The sequence below is a fragment of the Mandrillus leucophaeus genome, unplaced genomic scaffold, assembly GCF_000951045.1.
Source record: "Mandrillus leucophaeus isolate KB7577 unplaced genomic scaffold, Mleu.le_1.0 Scaffold398, whole genome shotgun sequence".
NCBI classification, from domain to species: domain Eukaryota; kingdom Metazoa; phylum Chordata; class Mammalia; order Primates; family Cercopithecidae; genus Mandrillus; species Mandrillus leucophaeus.
This window is the reverse complement of record NW_012104231.1, coordinates 74,027-96,712: the sequence shown is the minus strand read 5'-3', so window position 1 is coordinate 96,712 and position 22,686 is coordinate 74,027. Positions and strand designations below refer to the sequence as shown.

The window sequence follows — 22,686 nt, the reverse complement described above, 5'->3', positions numbered from 1 at the left end:
TGGGGGAGGGGTCTCAGTCTGGGGAGAGGTTTCTCAGTGTGGGGGAGGGGTCTCAGCCTGGGGGAGGGGTCTCAGTGTCGGGGAGAGGTCTCAATGTGGGGGAGGTTCTCAGTGCCTGTGGGTGGGTCTGAGACCAAACCTTTCCCGTCTAAGGTAAGCGTCAGCTGGGGTGGGTGGGTCAGGGTTGTCCGCTCACCTCTGCCAGCCCCTGTCCTCCCATCTCACCTGTCATCTCACTAGGCAGGAGGCCCTGTGCTGCTGCCTCGTGTCTCCTGCCCCCTGTAGGTGTTGTCATTTGGGGGCACTGTTTCAAAACCTAGGTTGGCCAGAGTGGGCAGGGAATATTAATGACAAGCTCTGATCAGAGAGAATGTGTAAACATACATTAGATATATTCAAATAGAGATCTATGCATCCCACGCAGATAGAAATACTATGTATTTATCTGTTGTGTGTGTATAATATATAAAATAGAACGCATTTTCTGAGGCACGTGTTTACAGATTATTTAGAAAAACCAGAGCGACGTGCTGCAGGGAAAGCAGCCCCACATTCACCCCTCCGTTCACCCCCGAGCTGCTCTGAGCTGTCCTGGGTGCGCTGTGAGAGGAATATTTTCTCTCACTCACCTGGAGGCTCTGTCATACTTTGCCTCTAAATGTAAATAAATGCCTATCTGCCCAGACCCCACCTCACCCCACCCTTTGTGCCGCATCTACAAACACAGGCCATTCTGGAGCCTCTGGGGGCTCAGAGGAGTCCTGAAGCACCAAGCTCCCTCTAGCTTAGACAGGTGGCAGGAGGAAGGGGCCAATGAACGCAGGCACAGTGACTCTGCTGCCTCCAGGGACAAGAAGGGCCACAGTTACCCCAGATGACCATGGGCACTGGCAGCTTTTCTGGAGGGCAGTGGCCACCTGCATGCCAGGAAAGTGAGGCAAATGCCACCATCTTCTGCTCTGTGCTGGGGACAAGTTATCTGACTTCCAACTCTTTGTGTGTTTGCCTGTCTGTCCGCATCTCCAGGAGACGCTTGGGAATCTGATCAATGTAACACAGGTGGGTGGCAGGCCCCAGGATCCTCCCGCTCCACCTGTCCTATGGAACCCAGCCCAACCCACCCCGACTTGCACCCACCAGGAGCCGGGCAGCATTGGGATGTTGTGCAATCCCAGCCCGAGGCCTCTGCCCTTTCTTCCCTCCCTGCACTGGTCAGATCCACAGGACGGTGGTGCCTGGTCCCCTGGCAGATGCCCCTGGAAGGAGCAGGGCATGGCTTTCATGGTTGTGTGCCAGAAAGAAAATTGGAATGTACCTGAAAGGCCGGGTTCCCGGGAGGTGAAGATGGGGGAAGCAATAGGAGGTGGGAGGGTCAGGCAGACTGAGTGTGGCCATCACAGCTGCATGATGCTGGGGGCCATGTCCCTGTCCAGGCCTGGGAGTCCTGCTCTGTCCACACAGAAGCCTGTGGCCCTGCTTCTCCCTCCCGGGCCTCCCTCCCACTGCCCCTGCCCTGCCCGGGGGCTCCCGTCCTGCAGCCACTCCCTGGGTTCCCTTCCCAGGCCCACATACCTGCAAGGACCTGCTAGGCCGTGGGCCTTCCCTGAGCGGCTGGCACACCATCTACCTGCCTGACTGCCGGCCCCTGACTGTGCTCTGTGACATGGACATGGACGGAGGGGGCTGGACTGTGAGTGTGGGGCTGAGGGACCCTGGGCAGAGGCGGTCAGCCTGGGAGACCCGGAGTCCCGGCTGCACACCTGGCCGGAGAACACACTCTGGAATTCTCTATTCCCCTGGTCGGGACAGAGATGATGGGGGAGGTGACCCGTGGGTAAAAGTCCAGGCCGTGGGGGAGGCTGGGAGGGGCCTGGTGCTCTCCTGCTGTGTGGCTTGGGGCTTGTTGCCTCCCCTCTCTGAGCCCCCATTTCCTCCTTCATCCCGTGGGGTCTGTGAGGAGACCAGGTGGGCGTGCTGGGGACCCCAGCCTGCGACGCTCTGCCAACTACAAATGCTGCTCCTCTGGAGGGCGGGTCCCCCGTGCTGTGGGACGTCGGTCTGTCCCCCTGGCTCCCGTTCCCTGGCTCCTCCACAGGTTTTCCAGCGGAGGGTGGACGGCTCCGTGGACTTCTACCGGGACTGGGCCACGTACAAGCGGGGCTTCGGCAGTCGGCTGGGGGAGTTCTGGCTGGGGAACGACAACATCCACGCCCTGACCGCCCAGGGTAGGGCCGCTGCTGGGGCTTGGGGGTCAGGGGGTCCTGAATGGGGGTGCCCCTGCCCCTTAGGCCTGGACTGCCTGGAACATAAGCGCCTCTTAGCCCACAGGGGATTGGGCCCTGAGCACACTCAGGGTGGCACTGGGACCTCCGAGGGCTGCGTCCCCTGCCGCAGGCTGTGGCGGCATCAGGACAGGAGCGGGTAGAGCTCTGGGCTGAAGGCCTCTTCAGGTCTTGGCCCCACTGGCATCTTAGACCCTGAGCATGCAGAGAAAGAGAGAGACCATCGGGGCTTGGCCTAACCCCCAGCCCTAACTTCACTTCCCACTGTCTCCCCTTCCTAAAGCTGCTGTCTCAGGGGCAGAGGGAGGTTCCTCTCTGGGCCCCCTCTCATTCCTCCGGCCAGGCCACAGCCCTCAGCAGGAGCGAGGACAGCATCTTCATCCTCCCGCCACCAGCTCCAGCGTATCAGCTGGTCCCTGATCCTGGGGAAACTGGAAAATGGTCCCTTTCCTCCGCAGGAGCCCATTCCGAGCTCCTGAGCCACCTCCTCGTGTTTGCTGTGACCTTTCCATGTAAAGGAAGGACTGCAGTACTTTCCCACAGTGAGGATCGGTGACCTCACAGCCCATTCCAGGGAAATGCACGGTTCCTTGATGAAGTGAAGTGATATTTGTAGGAGGGGGGAAACTCCAGGTTCAGCGGGTGGACCTGAGGGAGTAGGTCCTCCCAATCCCTCCTACCACAGACGACTTTCTGCATGAACTTGAGGAAACTTTCCGTGGATCACAAGTTCAGGCATCTGAAAACACTCCAATTCCCACCTCCGGTTCCTAGAGGCAGAAGGGCCCTTGGGCTGGGAGCTTGAAACCTTTCTCCTACAGGAACCAGCGAGCTCCGTGTAGACCTGGTGGATTTTGAGGGCAATCGCCAATTTGCTAAGTACAGATCATTCAAGGTGGCCAGTGAGGCGGAGAAGTACAAGCTGGTCCTGGGGACCTTTGTGGAGGGCAGCGCGGGTGAGTGTCTGTGCGGGCTGAGTGGCCTGGGCCTCTGAGGGGGGCTGGGGAAGGGGAGACAGCGTGCTCAGCATCTGGCTATGCCTCTGCTGTGTGTCGTTGGGGGGTGACTTAACCTGTCCAGCCCACAAACCCACAATCTGTTCATCCGTCAATTCACCCAGTTTATTGTACTTGTGAAAATTATGATCCACATGTCATAAAAAGTACAATACATAGTGGCTATGATTATTTGCTGCCATTATTGATGAAAAATGGGGAAGATGATAAGTCTATTTCTACAGAGACTGAATCCCTATACTCTGCTGGAAGTCACTCTTCCCCTCTGCTGTCTCACCCAGAGCCAGGCGGTCTCCGAGTGTAGCAATGCCTGTTAGCTGGCTGAGCAGACCAGGCGAGGAGATGCCAAAGCTGCTGTCCCAGCAGAGCGCATGTTCACTGGGTGGTGCCCCTTGGAGTTGTGCAGTGCACAACATGGGCTCCTGGCCATGGCAGCTCTGCACTGGACCTAGGATCCAGGCTACCTGGATGGAAAATGCCCTACTTTTCCCTCTGAGCAGGTGATTCTCTGACATACCACAACAACTACCCCTTCTCCACCAAAGACCGAGACAACGACCAAGATGCTAAAAACTGTGCTGTGCGCTATCAGGGAGCCTGGTGGTATGCCACCTGTCACCTGTCAAACCTGAATGGTGGCTACCTCGGGGGGGCCCATGACAGCTTTGCAAATGGCATCAACTGGAATTCGGGGAAAGGGTACAACTACAGCTACAAGGTGTCGGAGATGAAGGTGCGGCCCACCTAGCCCGGCACTGAGGTCAGAGGGTCTCTCCACGCACCCTGGCTGGAGCAGCGCATCCCTCAGCCCTCACCAAGAGGGCAACGTGGGGATCGTGGCCCCCATCCTCATGGAAAGAGGGAGCTCCCACCAGTCCCTTGTAGGCATGGCCCACAGAGCTTTGCGCCCAGTGCCAGCGTCCAGCCCCCTGCCTCCCGTCTGCAAGGTTAGGCGAAGCCCCAGTGTGCCTCCCTCACCGCAGCTGTCAGTGCTTGCTTGCCTCACAGGCGATCATGGAATGCCATGGTTATTTGCCCTGCCCTGACCACCGGCCATGCCACTGTGCTGCTCATCCGTCCTTGCTTCCCTGCGACTTGGCCCTGTGGGTGGATCAGATGCCCTAGGGCTGAGGGGGTTTCCCATTGGCTAAGACAAAGCAGGGCCGCCCCGCCTGTTGGTGAATAAAGCTTTATCGGCACAGCCATTCCCATGGCTTCCATATTGTCTCTGGTTGGTTTCTATCATCTCTGGCAGTTTCCAAACGCCAGGCAGAATAGAGTAGTTGGGACAGAGGCCGTATGACTGACAACTCCTAAATTGTGTGTTAATCAGTCCCTTACAGAGAGTGTTTGCTGACCCCTGCACTCACAGCCACCTGACCCCGGCTGCCTGGCCCCTGCTCTGCCCACTTGGCCCCCCTGCCGGGGCTTCCTGCCACCTGCCTCCTAGGGTCTCCTGTTGTACCAAAGGTGATTGCGTGCGCGTGAATCCCTCATCAAGAATGAAGCAAAGATTTGAAGGAGGCAAGTGGGTGAGATGGATCTGAGACCACGGGAGAGGGAAAGGTCCTCCTCCCTCAAGCATTTCCTCTTGGAAGTAGCCGGAAGGCTGAGCCCACAAAACCGTGGGTTGCATAAGGCCTGACAACACCTGTTTTTCTCCTAGTCAGCCAAGCAGGCCCTCTCCTGGGACCAGCTGCCCTAAGCCCAGACCCAGCAGAGGATGGAGGGTTCCCCCCAGCCTCAGTCTGTCTCTCCTGGAGGGGGTTCAGACCCCTGCAGGCTCCATTCCCCACCTATGGAACTCAGGGCCCTCTCTGGGCCTCTGGCTTTGCTTTTGCTTCTGTTAGTCTCTCCCAGGCTTCCTTCTGCCTTTTCTCTGCTCCACTCAACTCGCCAGGTGGAAATGCTGGCAGGCCCAGTGCGGCTGCTGTACCGATGACTCTTCTCAACCTGTGACCTACAGGGACCCATAAGCCTCTAGCAGAGGCCTTGAGGGGCTGAGGCCCACAGGGGAGGGTGTGCGGAGCATGGAGGAGCCTTGGCTCCTGCTCTCAGGTGCTCCTGGTGCAGGTGAGGGCTGTGTGATCACGGAACAGGCCCCTCAGATGGGCACCACACTGTTCCTGAGCTCCCGCTGTCTCTGCAAGCACCCATAGACTGCATAAGGGGCACAGACAGCTGCAGGAGGTGGGGGGCCCACAAATTCCTGTTGTTAGGGGGCTTCACATGGGATGGGTTTGCCCCAGGCCTGTGAGGATGAATCGGATCTGACTCTGGTGGTCCTTCTGTCTACTCTTGGACTCCCCTGCGGACAGCTCCTGGACTAGGCAGGGTTCCTCTGCCCAAGGGACATCCTGGCCTGAAGGAGTTAATGTGGAGGTGGCTGGTGGCACCTGGCAAACCCCCTGCTGTGGGACACTGGATGCCGGCTTCCCTGAGTTCTTCTGGCCGCAGCTCCGTGTGGGAGACAGCGGCTGCCAACACATTGTCCCCGCTGAGGCAGCAGGTCTTGCAGTCCCACGGCTGTGACTCCGTTGCCTGGAGCCTTGTCCACCCGGCCCTAGTGTGGGTGCAGGGGTCCGTGGCTCACTGGGAGGGCTGAGTATAGACCTGGGAATGGCAAGGGCCAGGGGGTGCCCAGAAATTCTCAGCCCCAGCCTTCACCCTGAGGGTCCTGACGCCTGCCACTCCCTGCCCCTCCACCACCTGGCCTCTGAGTTCAGCTGTGCCCCTGGGGGAGCCGAGCCCACGTTACCTCTGTGGAGGGAGGCCGTGCCTGAGTGGCAACAATGAGTGTTCTCGGGGGTGCCCTGGGTGCCTCCTGTACTGAGCCCCAAGCAGCCACAGTGAACAAGGGAGACCCCACCCTGAGCACAGAGCCCGGCCCCGTTGGGGGACAGCCAATCCACCACTGACCGCACAGCCGCTGCGCTGTGATAAAGGAAGGGGGACTCGGAGAGCATGGTGTGAGCCCCCAGACTCTTGAGTCATCACAGATGCTCCCAGGGGAGGGGAGATGACACTGAGCCCCAGAGGAGGGAGAGGTATCAGGATGAAGGTGGGGTGAGAGGGAGGCGGGAGGGAAGCTGGCAGAAGGCAGCTTGTGCGCTTGGAGCCTCCTCCCTTAAGTGGGTCAGAATCCTCACTGCACAGGGCTCCTCCAGCACCAGAACTGGGCTCGGTGGTGCCCTCTCTCCATTCCCCACCCAAAGGCGCTGTCCTCTGACCCCGGAGCCAGGCGACCCCGTTCCCACTGCGGCCAACATGGTTTTTAGTTTCCTTGCCCAAAGCGTGTTTTGTTTTCTAATACGCCTTGTATTTTTATGTATTTATTTGAGCACTACGAAAGACCCTGGGTTTTATTACGGTTGCCACTCTTCTATAATTTACTCAGAACGTGTGATCCGAATCAGGCTGGACAATATTCCTTGTCCAGCCCGGTGTCCAGCGCTGAGGACTGGTGGAACGGGTTGTCTCTGCTATGGATTCCCACAGCTTGGCCACTGAGTGTGGTTTTCGTGGCTTGTGGTTTCTGGGATTGCTGACCGCATCCTGGTCTGGGGGCCACTGTCTGGGCCATCCCTGGGTCCTCCTGCTCGGCAGTTTGATGGGGGGGGCACATGCCTGGCATCTCGAGGGTCCTACTCTCCAGGTCACCTTGTCATCCTGACCAAGAAAAGGGCAGGAAGTAGAGAGGAGTGGGGCTGGGCTGTGTTGCCGCTGCGTGCTCATTCCCCTGTGACCGCATGCTGAGCCCACACCCAGTCCTCTGTTCTTCGCCTCTCTCTGGCTCTGGGGCCCCAGACCCTCTGGGACCAGGGAGCTATGCAGAGTGGGCACTGGGCTCCCTGCCCGGTCCCTCCCGAGCTCCTTCTGGAACCCAGTGCCGAGAGGGAGGATGTGGGTCTGTGGGCAGGTGGAGGACTGTGATGGGCAGGAGTCCTGGCTGCCCCTCGCCCGAGACGAAAGGCCCCCGAGAACCATCAGAAAGCTTATGCTCCGGATCCCATAGGAGTTTCTTTTCTAAGAGCCTACAGGGGTGTACTTGACGTTGAATAAGCTACATGGCTTTGAAGTGTACAACTTGAGTCGCTTGACAGAGGATGCACCCGTGAAACCAGCACCACAGTTGAGACAAGGAACAGATCTATCACCCCCAGACGCTTCCTCATTGCAATTCCAGCCCCATCCGGCCCCACTCGTTGTGTCCCCAGGCAATGTCTGCACTTGTCTCTGTCACTACAGCTTGTTTTCCTAAGACATTTTATGAGTGAAATCATATCCTATCCACTCTCTGCTGCCTGTCTTCCTTTCCTCGGCAGACCTATTTTAAGGGTCATGATGTTGTGCTGTGCACAGCGGTTCGTTTCCTTTCACTGCAGAGTCATACTCCGTGTGTGGATGGACCACAGCTGTGTATCCGTTCAGCAGAGTCACACTCCGTGTGTGGATGGACCACAGCTGTGTATCCGTTCAGCAGAGTCACAGTCTGTGTGTCATGGACCACAGCTGTGTATCCGTTCAGCAGAGTCATACTCTGTGTGTGGATGGACCACAGCTGTGTATCCATGCCGGTGTTGGTGGACATTTAGGTTTCTTCCAGCTGGGGCCACGACAAACCGGGCTGCTATGAACCTCTGTGCACAGGTCTTTGTGTAGATATACGGTTTCATTTCTCCTGGGTTAACATCCAGGCTTGGAAATTGTTGGATTGTCCGGTACGTATATTAGTCCGTTCTCACACTGCTCATAAAGATATACCCAAGACAGGGTAATTTATAAAGGAAAGAGGTTTAGTGGACTCACAGTTCCAACATGACTGGGGAGACCTCGCAATCATGGCAGAAGGCAAAGGGGGAACAAAGTCACGTCTTGCCTGGCAGCAGGCAAGAGAGAGCGTGTGCAGGGAAACTCCCCTTTATAAAACCATCAGATCTCGTGAGACTTGTTCACCGTCACCAGAACAGCACAAGAAAGACCCGCCCTCGTGATTCAATTACCTCCCACCATGTCCTTCCCACGTGGGAATTATGGGAGTTACAATTTGAGATTTGGGTGGGGATACAGCCAAACCATATCAGCAGGTATGTTTTTAGCTTTTTGTGAAATTGCAAAGCAGTTTTCCAAAAAGGCTGCCCTGCTTCGTCCAGCAGTGCAAGAGAGGCAGGTCTTCCACATCCTTGTCCGCACTGGGTATCGTCAGTCTTTTCAGGTTGAGCCATTTTCACAGGGGTGTGGTGACGTCTCATCATGTTTTGTTTCCATTTTCCTTATGACTAATGATGTCGAGCATCTTTTCATAGGCTTATTTGCTATATATCCATAGATCTTCTTCAGTGAAGCATCCTTTCACATCGTGTGCCTGTTTTCCTAATTCGAGGGTTAGTTTTGTTTTTACTGAGTTTGAAGAGTTCTCTCTGTGTTCTGAGTACTACTCCTTTATCAACTGTATGTGATGCATGAGAGCCTATTGCTGCTGTAAGATAATTACCACAAGCTTAGAGGCTTACAATCACACAAAATTATTATTTTACAGTTGTGGAAGTTATAAACCTAAAATCAAGTTGTTGATAGGGCTGGGTTCCTTCTGGAGGCTTCTGGGGAGAATCTGCTTCATTGACTTTCCCAGCTTTTAGAGACTGCTGCATGATAACTCATGGCCCCTCCCTTCATCTGCAAAGAGTGTGGCTCCAACCTTGGCTTCTGTCCTCATTGCCTCCTTTTCCTCCTTGACCCTAACTCTACTGTTCCCCATTTAGAAGGACCCTTGGGATTGCATCAGGCCCACTCAGAGAAGCCAGGATCATCTCCCCGGGTCACGACCCTTCATCTCATCTGCATTTTGCCATGTATGGTCGATGGGCTTTGGGGCCATTCTTCAGCCTGCAACATACAATTTGCAAATATATTCTCTGAGTCTGTGGCTAGGAAGAGTCGATGATGTTAAGCTGCCTATTCTCCTGAAATTGATCTGCAGATGCAATGCAGTCTAAATGAAAATCCCAGCAGCCCTGTTTTTGTACAAATCGAAGCTGATTCTTCAATTGGTACAAAAGTAGGGCTACTAGGATTTTCATTTGAACTGTGGCTTTCTTTTTATTCCCTTAACACAGCCTTTCAAATGGCAGAACTTTTTTTTTTCTTGAGATAGGATATTGCTCTGTCACCCAGGCTGGAGTGCTGTGGCTCAATCTTGGTTCACTGTAACCTCCACCTCCCAGGTTCAAGTGATGCTCATGCCTCAGCTTCCCAAGTAGCTGGCATTACAGGTGTATGCCGCCACACTCAGTTAATTTTTTGTATTTTAAGTAGAAATGGAGTTTCACCATGTTGGCCAGTCTGGTCTCAAACTCTTGGCCTCAAGTGATCTGCCCACTTCGGCCTCCCAAAGTCCTGGGAGTACAGTCAGGAGCCACTGTGCCCAGCCCAAACAATAGAATATTTTAATTTTGATACAATCCATTAATCAATATTTTGCTTTTGGAGATTATGCTTTTAGTATTCTTTCCAAGAAATCATTGCCTAATTCCAATGTTTTCTTCTGGAAGTTTTGTCTTTTCTATTTCCCACTGATGGCTATGATCTATTTCAAATTCATTTTTCTACATAGTGTGAGGTAGGGATCAATGTTCTTTTTGTTACATATTCAATTAGTCCAGCACCACTTATTGAAAAGTCTAGCTTTTCTCCACTACATTTCCTTTGTGCTTTTATCAAATATCAATTTCTACATCCATGTAGGTCTATTTCTAAAATCTCTATTCTGTTTCATTGTTCTTTTTGTCTGCCTTTACATCCAAACCATTTTCTTGATAGTGTTGCTTTATAATAATTCTCAATATTAGGTAGTATTGACCCCTCAAATTTGTTTTTTTTTTTTTTTTAAGATATTTTGGTATTCTACATCCTGTGTTTTTCTATATAAATTTTACAATCAACTTCGGTTTGCATTTAAAGGGCTGCTGGGATTTTTGTTTGGCCTGTGCTGCATCTGCAGATCAATATGGGGAGATTGGGCAGCTAAACATTATTGAATCTTCCTATCCATGACCTAGGTATAATCTCTCATTTACTTAGATCTTTAATTTTTTCCAACAATATCTTGTAGTTTTCTGAATAGGTCTTACACATATTTCATTGGATTTATCCATAAGTATTTTATATTTTAAGTGGTGTTTTAATTAATTTCTGATTATTCATTGGTGATTTGAAAAAAACAATGGATTTTATATATTGAAGTTATATACTCCAACCTTGCTAAACTCACTTTGTACTGCTAGTAGAGTTTTCACAGATTTGATCAGATTTTCTACAGAATCATGTCATGTGTTAAATAAAAAAAAAAAAAAGATGGTTTACTTCTTCCTTTCCTAACATGCATGACTTTTTTTTCTTGCCAGTGACACTGACCTCTAGTACCTTGCTGAGGACCTCAGCACCTTGCTGAGTAGAAATGGTGGGAGTGGACACCTTCTCTTGCTTTTGGCTGTTCTCATTGCATTCATTCCGTCTTGTACCATTCAACGTGATGTGAACTGGGGGTTTTTTTGTGGATGCCCTTGAGCAAGCTTCCTTCCATGGTAGACAGTCCCCAGGGCATCCCCCAGGATCCTTACATGTCATTGCTCACAGCCTTGTCTGGTCCCCACCAGCCCCCACCCTCCTTGAGTGTAGAGAGAATCTGTGATTTGCTTCTAACCAACAGAGTACAGCAAAGAGGAAGCTGTGCATGTGATTATGTGCACGTGATTATTGCGTAAGATGGTATCTCCCATCTTGCTGGTCTTGCTGGAGTCTTTCACTCCCTTGTTGGTTTTGAGGGAGGACGTGACCATTTGGGGAACCCCATGGGACAGGAATTGTGGGTAGTCTTTAGGAATAAAGGGCATCTTCCAACCAAAAACCAGCAAGAAAATGGATCCCTCAATTCCTATTAATACAATGACAAGGGTTTGCAGTCTGCCCCTAACCTGAATGAGCTTAAAAACAGACCATTCCCCAGTTGAGCCACAGATAAGGCTACAGCCCTGTCTCATACCTCGATTGTTGCTTTTGAGATCTTAGCAGAGGACCCCACTAAACTGTGCATGGACTCCTGACCCACAAAAACTATGAGATAATAAACAGGTGTTCTTTTAAGCTGCTAAGATGTGGTAATTCTTTACACAATGATAGAAAACGAATACTTTCTATTCTTTATTTTTGGAGATCCTTTATTCATCTAGAATGGATGAAAATGTTCAAATCTTTTTCTGTTTCTTTTGAGATTATCATATATCATTTTTAATTTGGTAAGATAGAGAATTACATTGATTTTCAAGTGGTAAACAAACATCCTATTCCTGGGCGAAACCTCACTTGCTTGTGATACATTATTTTCATAGACGGGTTCAGATTGCTAAAATTTTGCTTACAATTGTGGTGTCTATGTTCATGAGGGCTATCAGTCTATAGTTACTTTTTTCTTGCAATGATTTTTATCTACTTTTGCTATTGGAGAAATGCTGGCCTCATAGAATGAGTGATGAAGTAGTTGCAGCTTTCTGATTTTCAGAAAGAATGTGGGAAGGATTGTTATTATCTCTTCCTTAAATATTTGGTAGATTTCATCAGTGATGCTGTCTGGGCCTGGAGATTTTTTTTGCTGGGCTCTCTATTCTGCAGACTCTCTATTTCTTCATGGACTCTCTTGTCTGTTCCATTGGTCTGTATGTCTACCTTCACATCAGTACCACATTATCCTGATAAACTTCTTTATAATAAAAATAAAGGCTTAACTACAATTTCAATTTATTTTATATGTATAGTTTTGTTTTGTTGTGAGATGGAGTTTCGCTCTTGTCACTTGGGCTGGAGTGCAATGGCGTGATCTTGGCTCACCACAACTTTCGCTGCCTAGGTTCAAGCGATTCTCCTGCCTCAGCCTCCTGAGTAGCTGAGATTATAGGTGCCCACCACCACACAAGCTAATTTTTGTATTTTTAGTAGAGACAGGGTTTCGTCATGTTGGCCAGGCTGGTCTCAAACTCCTGACTTCAGGTGATCTACATACCTCGACTTCCCAAAGTGCTGGAATTACAGGCGTGAGCCACCACCCCAGTTGTTCGACTTATGTATTTCTTGAGTGACTTTGGTGGTTCAAAGAAATTGTCCATTTCATTTCTGCTGTTGAATATATTGGTGCTAAAGTGTTTTAATGTCCCCTTATATTCCTAATAATTGTAGAAGATGTAGTGAGGTCGTTGATCTCCTCCTAATAGTGATATTTTGCATTCTCTCTCTTTTTTCTCTTTTCTTCAGTCTGACTAGAGGTTTATAAATTTTATTTACCTTCTCAAAGAATTGGCTTCAGGTTGTATTGATTTTCTGCTCTTTTTCATTATTATTCATTCTCTTCTTTCTACTTCAGATTTAATTTACTCTTGTTTTTCTAGTCTTGAGATGGAAGCAGAGACTGTTGACCTGAGGCCTTTCTTCCTTTTTAGTGGGCATTTTACACTGTAATTTGCCTCCCAAGGAGTGCTTTAGGAACACCATGCAAACTGTATTTTACTGCCTTTTTGTTTTTATTCAATTCAAAATTCTTTCTAATTTCTCCTTTGGCCTCTTCTGTTTCCTATATCTTATTTAGAAGAATGTTATTTAGTATCCAAATGTTTGGGAGGATTTTCTAGACACACTTCTTTTCTTGATTTCTAATTAATTCCATTGTTGTCGGAGAACACACTTTGCATGGCTGGAATCTGTAGAAAGTTGTGATTTCAGTGGCCGCGTTAGAATTTGTAGTAAATCTCTTTCCATTATCACAGTTTACCTTCTGGAAACATGAAGCTACTGCTGTCTGCTACAAGAGTCTCATGGCCGCACTCTCCATTTCTCTCCTCCTGGCCTTTGTGAGAAGGTAGTCACATTAGAGACCTCACAGACGGGATCCATGCCTGCCTGGTCTGTCTCCTGTGCACAGCATCACCTGCCCTACAACAGCTGGCAACCTGAGGGTGGAGACCTGGGCTCCGGCACAGAGGTAGCTTGTGTGGGAGGGAAACTTCTGGAAGGGGGATGTGATGGTTACTACTGAGTGTCAACTTGATTGGATTGAAAGATGCAAAGTACTGATCCTGGGTGTTTCTGAGAGGATGTTGCCAAAGGAGATGAACATTTGAGTCCGTGGGCTGGGGAAGGCAGACCCACCCTGAGTCTGGTGGGCACCATCTCATCGGCTGCCAGTAATAAAAAGCAGGCAGAAAAATATGAAAAAGTGAGATGGGCCTGGCCTCTCAGCCTACATCTTTCTTCCGTGCTGGATGTTTCCTGCCCTCGAACATCAGACTCCGCGTTCTTCAGCTTTGAGACTCAGATTGGCTTTCCTTGCTCCTCAGCTTGCAGACAGCCTATTGTGATCCTGTAATTTAATACTTAATAGACTCCTCTTTATATATACCTATCCTATTAGTTCCATCCCTCTAAAATAATCCTGATTAATACAGGGAGGTAGAAAAGGCCCTGGGGTGGGACCTGAGGAGCTGGGGCTGGATGCCGGCTCAGCCATGGACTGGCCATGTCCCTTGTGGGACCTTCCACCTTTCTCCGGGCCTCAGCCTCCTCGCCCGTAACGAGTGACATGACCCCTGGAAGCACCTCCCCCCACCCACCATTTATACTGGTGCCTGTGAGGGCTTTGGTTTTTGTGTGTTATCATTTGTGGGCAATTTTGAGTTCACCAAAGACTTTTCAGGTCTTCCTTTGTTTTCTAAAACGAATTCAAATTTAATTATTTCCGTTTATTAAAAATCATACATACTCTAGGGCTGGGCACGGTGCCTCACACCTGTAATCCCAATGCTTAGGGAGGCCAGGGTGGGTGGATCACCTGAGGTCGGGAGTTCGAGACCAGCCTGACCAACATGGAGAAACCCCGTCTCTGTTAAAAATACAAAAAGTAGCCAGGCATGGTGGTGCATGCCTGTAATCCCAGCTACTCAGGAGGCTGAGGCAGGAGAATCGCTTGAACCTGGGAGGTGGAGGTTGTGGTGAGCCGAGATCACACCATTGCACTCCAGCCTGGGCAACAAGAGCAAAACTCCATCTCAAAAAAAAAAAAAAAAAAAAAATTGCACTTTAAAAGCGGCATTCTACCTTCATTTTTAAAGTGTGACTTATAAATCTTATTATTCTATCTTTTTAACAACTACGTATAAGGAACTTGTGAATAATTCCTGGTCCATTCCCTAACTTAGCTAACTAAACACCTTCAAATATTGTTACTGCATTTATACATTTAATACACCCACATTCATCCTTTAGTACCTTGTCTAACTTTTAAAAATCCTTCTGAATATGACCTGTTAGAAATGTAATCGTTTAAATTCACCATGTGATAAACTCAGAGTTCCAATAAACTGATTCAATAGTTTATATGAATCAGTAAGGTTTCTGCATAAATGCACTCTGCCAATTCAATTACTCAAGTGACCATTTTCTGTTGAAGTTACCCTGTACCCACTCCAATAGGCCAAATTCTCTTGATTGTTACGAGTACTTTAAACAGCATATTTTTTAGATTTCTGAACGCTAAAATATTAATATAATGTCTTTGAGCTTTTAAAGCCTTCTAGACTTAATTATAAGTCATCCAGGCTTGAAAGATGCTTCTATTAAGAAGGACAAATAGCATGCAGTAAAGGAACTTGCCTAAGGACCTGAAATTTTGGCTGCTGGGGTTTCACTGGGCAGCTCCGGGGACCTGGCTCCTCTGCAGGTGACTTCAGGACTTTGAGGAAGACGCTTCCAAGCCATCTTCCCCGGTTCCATATCTGCACCTCCATGAGCCTGTGTCTTCCCCAGGTTAATCCCTAGACCTCATCTGTATCTGGCATAACCTTAAGTCTTGAGAGGTCTGCCCTAAACACCATGGAACCCGAGGGGGGGTGTCTTAACTAGTCATAATCTCAGGACCACACATCTCCATGGGCATTGAAAGAATATCCAATGGGATTTTGTTTCTTGCATGACTTTGCTGGGCTTCTACTGATCTTGCTAAGGAAGGAAGCACCCCGGCATCCCGATGGCGGCAGGTAGCAGGGTGCGGTGGTGGTAGTGCGAGGTGCAGTGCCGGTTCTGTCTCTGGGGACTTTAAGCATACGGCCTCTGGGGCCCCACCTGCTACTGTCTCTAACCTGGCTCAGTCCCAGGCGAGAGTGCACCTTCAGGCCAGCTCTTCTCCAAAAGGCGAATACAACCACTGACGTCCACAGCCATCCTACAGGTGGGATGCCTGGCCTCAGGGCTCAGGCGGTTCCCTGGGCCCTAGGAGTGAAATTCGCCTCCTCTCATCCTCCCTACAGGCTAAGCCCCTGCATTCACCCTCAAGGTCTCCCCCTCAGACGTGCACCTGGGTCATAGTCCCCCAGGCTCCCCACCCTTCTGTCCTTTCCCTCCTGTGTGTGTGCCACTGTGCTCTACATACTGCCCCAGGAAACGGTGAACACACACAGGCATTTTCCTCTCCTTTTTACCCTGGCAGCCTGCCTGGACCTCACAGTGGCAGTTTCCAAGCCTCCTGAGGAACGTCCCAAGTCTGCTCATGGCGTGGTGAGGGTTACTATGTAAAGCCCACACCAGTGGCCCATGACCAGCTCTGGCCACGAGGACTCTAGGTATTCAGATAAGGGAGAGAGACCACTTTGAAGCAGAACATCTTTAGCAAACCTTCCTTGTTCCCCGTTCTCAGCTCATGGTGTCATCTGCTCACCGCCGAACAAAGGTGGGAGGATGGGCCTGGGCTTTGCGCAAGGCCACAAGCGAGTCAGCCTGTTCCCTGGAAAGAGACCATCCCCCTGCAGGGTTGAGAGTCCCCATGGTATCCCCAAGGAGCGGGGGGGAAGGGAGCAGCCCTGGAGATGATCTCGCACCTCCTGCTGGCGTCACCAAGCCCACGGAGAGGAAGCGGCTGTCACTCGGAAGATGAGAAATTGGAGCCTGAGGGAGGCCGGCTCCTCCAGCCCTATAAGAGCGCAGGGACCTCTTGAAGCAAAGACCAGAAGAGATGGAGCTGGACAGAGCTGTGAGGGTCCTGGGCCCTGCCACCCTGCTGCTCACTTTCCTGGGCTTGGCCTGGGCTGTCCAGGCGGCAGACACCTGTCCAGGTAAGGGCACTCCAGGGCCTCTTGTTGGAAACTTCTCGTCCCTGAAAGCTGGCAGCTTCGTGATTGGTGGCTTCCTGGCTTCCAGGCCTTGCACCAGGCCATGTGGTGCATCGTCCAGCAAAGCAGCAGCTCTGCACACTTCATCTTATGGGAACAAATGCAGTGGCCCTGAATGGATGTGGCATCTCAGAGACGGGGCTTCTTCTGCTTGCCCTCCCATAATGGAAACCGAGGCAGGTTTCCACCCTCCCTGGGCCACATGTCCCCCTCTAAGCGTAAAAAGTGCAGTCACGGTGTTGTGTGGGGAGGGGGGGCTTGTGGCGCCAGCTGGACAGACACCAGTCAGATATTCTGCCATGATCACCATCACGGAGAGACAGGGTGTCAGGCGGGGATGAGCAACCAGCACTGTGGGACCTTTCCGTCCAGCACCTGCTGGGCTCTGGAGATGACATTTCCCATGGTGTCCCTGATGTGGCACAATAAAGGTGGCATTGTCCCCACCAGTTCTGGACCTCCTTCGGGGCTCCCAGGAGGACACTCCGGTGCCAAACCATGGGCTTCAATGCATGGGAGGGCAGGTTGAAAACGCAGGTCCTGGAGTCAGGTCCTGACTTCATCCACCTGAGGCTGGGATGGAGGGTCAGGAATTGTGACGCTCCCGATGCTTGCAGAGATCCGTGTCGGGATTTCTGGAATGCATGTGAGACACAGAGATCTGGGGTGTGCTGTGGCTGGCATCGCATTCAAGAAGCCATCGGTGGAGTGAAGTGTGACACAGGCCAGCAACAGCAGAGATTCGCTTGGAAACTCCTGGTGGCTCGTTGTGGAGTGGTGGGGTTAGGGTGGCCTTATTTTCTTCCTTAAACACTTCTAGAGTTTCTGAACGATCAAATAATAGCCCGTGTTATTTTCGTAACACACTAACTTGAATTTGAGTTATCTAATTGAAAACAACAAAGCTGCATTCCAGTTCTAGTTTTGCACCAACTTGTTCTGTGTCCTTGAAGGACGCCTCCCTCTGTGGAGGAAGGAGGTGGACCCACAGGAGCCCATCCATTCTCAGATCTGTTCCAAACTCAGGCGTGGGAGTCGCGATGGTAGCCGTCGCTCCCTGTCCTTCTCACCCGATATTGATTACAGAACAGACGAGATTAGGATGCTATCCTAAATGGTAGGCGCTGAAATGAACCTGCACCCCTAGGTACGTAAGGAAACAGAGGCTTAGAGGGGTTAAGGGACTTGTTTCAGGACACACAGTACGGAGGAAGTAAGGTGTGCCTTCGGGCAGGGTAGCCTCCAAGGCCAGGGTTCTGCCCCAAATCACCTTCCTGCCTGACCAGTGCCCGAGAGGTGAGGACAGACCAAGTGGCCACCAGGGCAGGAAAACCTCCTGTCCAGGTGACCCTCCAGCTGAGGGAGGTGGCTGTGGCTATAGCCATCTGCCCAGTCCTGATGTCACCAAGGTGCCAGGTGCCTTTCAGTTGAGTGGTGTGTCTGTGGCTCAGTGGAGTCTTCAGGCCCAGGTGACACTAAGTGGCCGCCTGTGTTTCTCTGCAGAGGTGAAGGTGGTGGGCCTGGAGGGCTCTGACAAGCTCACCATTCTCCGAGGCTGCCCGGGGCTGCCCGGGGCCCCTGGGCCCAAGGGAGAGGCAGGCACCAATGGAAAGAGAGGTAGGTGCGGGCCGGATCAGGAGGCCAGGCGTGGCGGGGGGCACTGGCTCTTGCTCTTTTTGAAATTAGATGCTGAGTTGGGCACCCCCTAACCCCGTGGTTCCTGGATCGAGAGCCTGGGTCGGGTCCCTGCTACAGCCAGGAGCAGAGCTGACTTCTAGGGCCCAACAAGGTTCTGAAATGGAGGGAGCATCTTTCTTAACTATTTCATGAGCTCACATTTGGACACGCTTTTGTAGCTCTGTATCCTAGTCCTTGATCCAATTCCAGCTTTGCTCGGCCACCGGCACGACTTCTAAGTTCTATGTCCTTCTGCCTTCCCACCTCAACCCGGAGGCCACGACGCTCTTCTCCGCCTGTCTCAGATGAGGAAACTGGGGCTCAAAGAGTCCAGGGATTTCCCTCTGTTCTCACACTTGGAAAGAAAAGAGCCAGGATTCCACCCATGGTTTCTGGATTTCCAGCTCCTGGCCCCTGAGTGAACAGGAGAGCCCCGTGAGGCCTGGGTCCTGGGTCTAGAAGCTTCTGGTGCAGGATGGGCAAGCCCGGGCGGGGCCACAGTCACATCGTAGCACGAGCAGGGTCATGGTCATGATTGGAAATGACAGCCGCCAGCTCCAGGGTGGGCCCTCTGATCCTGGGCTGGAGGGTTTTGCTCAAGGCAGTGTCTTTGGAAATTGCAGGAGAACGCGGCCCCCCTGGACCTCCTGGGAAGGCAGGACCACCTGGGTCCAAGGGTAAGGAGGAGACAAGAGTGAGGAGGGGCTTTGAGGCCCTTCCAGACCCAGCTGCAGAGGAATGTGGGCGGGTCTTCTGGGGCTGCCACGCTGTCCTCCGGCGGGAGCCAACGCCTGCCCAGGCAGGGCTCCTGGGGCTTAGTCCAGGGCAGGGGTCTCAGTGTGGGAGCTGGTTCTCAATGTGTGTGGGGGGGGGTCTCAGTTTGGGGGAGTGGGGTCTCAGTGTGGGAGCTGGTTCTCAATGTGTGTGGGGGGGGCTCTCAGTTTGGGGGAGTGGGGTCCTCAGTGTGGGAGCTGGTTCTCAATGTATGTGGGGGGTCTCAGTTTGGGGGAGTGGGGTCCTCAGTGTGGGAGCTGGGTTCTCAGTGTCGGAAGAGGGGTTCTTGGGGGTGTAGGGAGAGGTTCTTGGGGTGTGTGTTGGGGGAGGGGTTCCCAGTAGGCAGGTTGTGGGGAGGTGTTATCAGCATGGAGGGAGGAGCTGTCAGTATGGGGGAGAGATTCTGGGATGGGGGAGAGGTTCTGATTATTGGGGGAGGGACTTGTAGTGTGGGGAGGGGTTCTTAGTAGGGGGCTGTCTGTATGGGGGAAGAGGTTCTCAGGTAGGGGAAGGTTTTCAGTGCAGGAGCATCTGCCCTGAGGGTGGGTCTGAGGCCAAATCCTGTTCCTCTAAAGTGGAAATGGTCTTGGGATGGGAGTGTCTGCTCACTCCTCTGAGACCCACCCAGTCCTGACCTCTGTCCCCTGAGCACGAGGCCCCTGTCTTGTCCCCTCCTCCTGACTCTGCTCGAAAACCAAGATCAACCCCAGATGACTTGGAGAACCATGCCAACAAGCTCCAAATACAGAATTACTAGAAATTCTCTGCTTTAAAACAAAGAATTTTCTGATATATTTTCTTGAGGAATATTTTGAAGAATCAGAGAAACATACAGTAGGAAATTGAAGTTCCCTTTACTCACTCACCTTTACTCACAGACCTACTTAGAATAAGACCACCCTACACTCACCAAACCCCAGGTTCAGTCATGGGTTGTGTCTAAACGTAAAATATGCAGGGTTGGTGCCCAGACCCCAAACAACCCTACCCCCATCATATCACCGTGTCCACCAAGATGGGCTGTTTGCAGGCCTTGGGACCTCAGGAGAACCGTGAAGATCCAGGCTCCCTCTATTTGGCATGTGGAGACCTCAGCAGTCTCTGGAATGGTGGCGTCTCCTTCCCCAGGGACCTCCGAAAGGGGTGCATGTGGTGGAGGGGCCAGTGTAGGCAGCCCTCGAGGGAAAGAAAAATTTGGTCAACAGAAGCAGGGTCAGGGACTCCTTGACTGGACCCATACCATCTCCTCCTGGGGAGGCCCAGAAAATGGTCTCCACTTTCCACGCAGTGTCCGTGGACCAGTGGGGGCTGAAGGGCTCTGATTTCCAAACTGTGACACGTGTGTCCTCTCTCATCCACGAACAGGAGCACCTGGGGAGCCCCAGCCATGCCTGACAGGTGACTGGCCATCCCCACTTTCCCCCACAGCTTGTGGCTGTTCTTGTCTGGAAGTTCAGGGTCATATGACACCACTGCTGGAATGAAGTGACAAATAGGAACAAAAGAAAATGGTTGCTTGCCCGTTTCCTTGTCCTCTAATTATTCAAGGAAGTGACAAATATTGTCCAGACAACTTACATACATTCCATGGCAATTTTCTCCTATCTTCTAATCTACCCCAGAAGGCCGGGTGCCCAGGAGCCGAAGGTGGGGGTGACACTGGGAGGTGGGAGGGTCAGGCCGACTGGGTGTGGCCATCACAGCTGTGTGGCCCTGGAGACCGTGTCTCTGTCTAGGCCTCAGAGTTCTGCTCTGTTCATACAGATGCCTATGGCCCTGCTCCTCCCTCCTGGGCTTCCCTCCCATTGCCCCTGCCCTGCCCAAGGCCCCCGTCCTGCAGCCACTCCCTGGGTTCCCTTCCCAGGCCCACGCACCTGCAAGGACCTGCTAGACCGAGGGCACTTCCTGAGCGGCTGGCACACCATCTACCTGCCTGACTGCCGGCCCCTGACTGTGCTCTGTGACATGGACACGGACGGAGGACTGTCTCTTATACACATCTAGATGTGTATAAGAGACAGGGACAGGAGAGGGTAGAGCTCTGGGCTGAAGGCCTCTTCAGGTCTTGGCCCCACTGGCATCTCAGACCCTGAGAGTGGGAAGGAACGACACAGCGGCCCCATAGTGGAGTTTGGGCCCAACCCCAACTCTGCCTCTAATCCGCTAGGATTTGGGAGTCAGGAGTCTCGCCCTGTTGCTCAGCTCACCCTGCCGGGTCAGAGCTACACAGGCCCCGGGGAAGCTGCGGTGCTCTCCGCCCTCTGCCTCCATGGAGTCCAGACCTCCTTCCAGGCTCTGCCCCAGATCCCCAGCTCCCATGTCTAAAGGTAGAGGGTCCTTCTGCTGGGACCCTGAAACCTTCCTCCAACAGGAACCAGCGAGCTCCGTGTAGACCTGGTGGACTTTGAGGACAACCACCAGTTTGCTAAGTACAGATCATTCAAGGTGGCCGACGAGAAGGAGAAGTACAATCTGGTCCTGGGGGCCTTTGTGGAGGGCAGTGCGGGTGAGTGTCTGCTTGGGGTTGTGCGGCCTGGGCTTCTGAGGGGGGTTTGGGAAGTGGAGAGAGCGTGCTCAGTGTCCTGGCGGCCTTGTGGAAGAGGCCTCACCTCTCTGAGCCGGTTTGTCCATCTCTACATGCAGACACTAACGTCTGCGCTCTGTGTAGCGTGGGGGGTCACGGGACACATCAACGCATGACTGCAGAAATCCCAGCAAGGACATCCGGTAGGAAGGAAATCTCCGTAGAGCAGGGACCTATGCACACGGACAGCAGCTGCTATCTCTGTGGGGCGTGGCTGGAAGGGGTCTGCCATGGTGGAATCTGGAGTAGAGAATGATGATCCTGACCCCTGCCTCCTCTTCTTCTGTGAAATAAAATAGTGCACATTCGGTGGCAGGGCTAGACCTAAAGACAAATTGCCAAGACCACTGCCAACAGCAGGGTAGTATTCACTGGAGTCACGGATTGCACTTCTTGGATTGTGCAGTGCACAACCTGATTAACCATACATGGAGGACACACCAGGCCTGGCCTCAGGTATAAAGACTTATACTGCCTATAACGATGTTACTGCCTGTAATGATGCTCACATTTCCTCCTGCACAGGTGATTCCCTGACATCCCACAACAACCACTCCTTCTCCACCAAAGACCAGGACAACGACCTTAACACCGGAAATTGTGCTGTGATATATCAGGGAGCTTGGTGGTACAGAACCTGCCATGTATCAAACCTGAATGGTCGCTACCTCAGGGGGGCTCATGACAGCTTTGCAAATGGCATCAACTGGAAGTCAGGGAAAGGATACAATTACAGCTACAAGGTGTCAGAGATGAAGGTGCGACCTGCCTAGCCCAGGCCGGCCTCAGGGTCAGGACACCTCCACACATAGTTGGTGGGGGGTAGGGTTGGGAGCTTGGCCCTAGGGTTTGTAAAAGAAACACATGTCGTGATTCTAAATTGCGTTTGTCTTGCTGTGCGGAAGAGGTTCAAATCCTGCTCTGTTTCCACAATCAGCCCTTCCAGATTTGTGACATTAACTCACCTCAAACTTCTGTCTTTCCTTGGCAAGGAGTAAGAATGTGTTTCTGACCATGCCAGCAGGAACCTTCCTTAAGAACAAATACAAGACTTTGACGCTGTGATGAGCTCAGAGTGCAGCCCTGCTCGGGTCCCTGGGCAGGCTAAATGCCTTCCTGGAGCTCGACCATCTGGGCTTCTCTGTGAG

The 22,686-nt window shown here is 52.0% G+C and overlaps 2 protein-coding genes across 2 annotated transcripts in view; both read left to right on the top strand.

The window, feature by feature from the left end:
• The window catches only part of LOC105547810 (ficolin-2-like), an 8,716-nt gene extending 4,670 nt beyond the window's left edge, over positions 1-4,046 (top strand). The window contains exons 3-7 of the mRNA XM_011991525.1: positions 1,015-1,059; positions 1,563-1,690; positions 2,096-2,225; positions 3,104-3,238; positions 3,799-4,046. Coding sequence (XP_011846915.1) covers positions 1,015-1,059; positions 1,563-1,690; positions 2,096-2,225; positions 3,104-3,238; positions 3,799-4,046 — 686 coding nt within the window. The remainder of the gene's footprint in view (positions 1-1,014; positions 1,060-1,562; positions 1,691-2,095; positions 2,226-3,103; positions 3,239-3,798) is intronic.
• Positions 4,047-16,338: 12,292 nt separating this feature from the next.
• On the top strand, positions 16,339-22,311 carry FCN2 (ficolin (collagen/fibrinogen domain containing lectin) 2). Its single transcript, XM_011991539.1, has 7 exons — positions 16,339-16,446; positions 18,007-18,120; positions 18,804-18,857; positions 20,320-20,352; positions 20,819-20,939; positions 21,333-21,460; positions 22,064-22,311. The coding sequence occupies exons 1-7, from the start codon at positions 16,347-16,349 to the stop codon at positions 22,309-22,311; spliced, it is 798 nt and encodes a 265-aa protein (XP_011846929.1). The 5' UTR covers positions 16,339-16,346.
• Positions 22,312-22,686: the final 375 nt, after the last annotated feature.

Bases quoted from the DNA above. Each gene is read 5' to 3' on its own strand.
- FCN2 (XM_011991539.1), top strand. From the start codon at position 16,347: ATGGAGCTGGACAGAGCTGTGAGGGTCCTGGGCCCTGCCACCCTGCTG. The intron at 18,858-20,319 runs GTAAGGAGGAGA...ATCCACGAACAG, and splicing joins AGGACCACCTGGGTCCAAGG to GAGCACCTGGGGAGCCCCAG. The intron at 20,353-20,818 runs GTGACTGGCCAT...TTCCCTTCCCAG, and splicing joins GCCCCAGCCATGCCTGACAG to GCCCACGCACCTGCAAGGAC.